Source organism: Sinocyclocheilus rhinocerous, unplaced genomic scaffold (assembly GCF_001515625.1).
Source record: "Sinocyclocheilus rhinocerous isolate Xijiao unplaced genomic scaffold, SAMN03320098_v1.1 scaffold2146, whole genome shotgun sequence".
NCBI lineage: Eukaryota > Metazoa > Chordata > Actinopteri > Cypriniformes > Cyprinidae > Sinocyclocheilus > Sinocyclocheilus rhinocerous.
The window spans coordinates 375408-377296 of record NW_015623444.1 but is presented as its reverse complement, the minus strand read 5'-3'; the positions used below and the strand labels follow the sequence as shown (position 1 = coordinate 377296).

At 36.1% G+C, this 1889-nt stretch overlaps 1 protein-coding gene across 1 annotated transcript in view; it reads right to left on the bottom strand.

Moving 5' to 3' along the window:
- Positions 1-323: 323 nt before the first annotated feature.
- Positions 324-1889, bottom strand: part of LOC107741064 (inactive ubiquitin carboxyl-terminal hydrolase 53-like) — a gene marked incomplete at its 3' end in the record, with an annotated part of 32839 nt that continues 31273 nt past the window's right edge. The window contains exon 11 of the mRNA XM_016553686.1: positions 324-492. Coding sequence (XP_016409172.1) covers positions 324-492 — 169 coding nt within the window. The remainder of the gene's footprint in view (positions 493-1889) is intronic.

The window sequence follows — 1889 nt, the reverse complement described above, 5'->3', positions numbered from 1 at the left end:
ATACAATTTGAGGTGCCAGTGTTTTAAAGGAGACATATTATGCCCCTTTTTACAATATGTAATATAAGTCTCTGGTGTCCCCAGAATGTGTCTGTGAAGTTTCAGCTCAAAATCCACAGATCATTTATTATATCATTTTGAAAATGCTTATTTTGAGTGGAAGCAGAAACACGTGTGTATTTATATATACATAATTAATATACACAGCACACACACATATATATTACATAAACAAAAACTTTTATTATGGATGTGATTAATCGCGATTAATTATTTGACATCACTAAAAATAACTGCATTGAAACTTTTTTTTTTTTTTGTACCTGGTGCTTCTCCATTGACTGAACTCTTATTTTGGGTAGCACTGCTGTTGGTCCGCTGGGCCTCGTCTGTTACCACAGCACTGCCATCAGGGTTAGAGTAAAACAAGAGCAAGGGCTGGAAGTGACCTTTGATGCATTTAGTGACCACATCCTTCCATCTGGATCCCACCTTTAAAAAAAAAAAAAGTTCTTTAGCATACAGAGAGCAGTTACCTGAAGTGTTAGATTATTATTAGACGTGAAGGCTTGCATGCTTCGGAGGTAAGAGTACGCAGACTGTACTACAAAAGTCTCTCCAGGCAAACAGATGTAACCTTCCTTTTTAATTACCAGACACAAGAGAATGAAAGAGCGAGCAGTGCTTTCTAATAAAGAAACAATTATCTGATCAGTCAAAAAAGAGCAGGCAAGATTGTAAAGGAGATGAATTAAGACGTGCTTAATCAACAAAACAGCTGTTCTCTTGCATTGCGTACTGGATTGGCTCTCTCTATACTGTAGGTTTGCACACACGCGTCTACTGTAGTGCACATATTGTGTCTGCGAGGGTGATTTATCTTGGCAGTGGAGACATGCAGCACCAGCCCAGTGAGAGCTGAAGTGCTCACGCAAGCACAAGCCGCACACTACTGATAGATAGATCCACTACACTGCATCGCCACTTATTTCACATGTGCTGTCTGCCTATCAAAATCCTTTGATTAGTGGCATTGTAATTTTAGTATAATTGAGATTGTATTATAGTTTTTAATTCACATTTTGAATGATTTTATTTTTATATTTTTGTTTTCATTTTAAATTTTAGTTAAGTTTATGTAATTGTTGTCATTTTTTTTATATGTCTATGTATTAGTATTTGTGACCCTGGACCACAAAAGCAGTCTTAAGTCACTTGGGTATATTTTTAGCAACAGCCAAAAAAACATTGTATGGGTCAAAATTATCGATTTTTCTTTTATGCCAAAAATCATTAGGATATTAAGTAAAGATTATGTTCCATGAAGATATTTTGTAAATTTCCTACCGTAAATATATCAAAACTTCATTTTTGATTAGTAATATGCATTGCTAAGAACTTCATTTGGACAACTTTAAAGGCGATTTTCTCAGTATTTAGATTTTTTTGCACCCTCAGATTCCAGATTTTCAAATAGTTATATCTCGGCCAACTATTGCCCTATCCTAACAAACCATACATCAATGGAAAGATTATTTATTCAGCCTTCAGATGATGTATAAATCTCAATTTCAAAAAATTGACCCTTATGACTGGTTTTGTGCTCCAGGGTCACATATGATCTCACTGAAAGAGTGTTTCAGTTTCATGTTTTGAATTCCATTGTTCTACAGCTCTGTTTGGTTGTTGATTTGTATTTTTTCATGTTTTTAGCAGACTCGATAAGAAGACCAGCAGCAGTGGAGCAGCTCCGTCGTCTTTGATGTGAGTCTGTTTATGTGTGAACTCTGATCTTCAGTCCGAGGAAAGCTGGAGGCTGTAATATTATCTGTGTGTGTGTGTGTGTGAGTGTGTGTGTGTGTGTGTGTGTGTGTGTGTGTGTGAGTGTG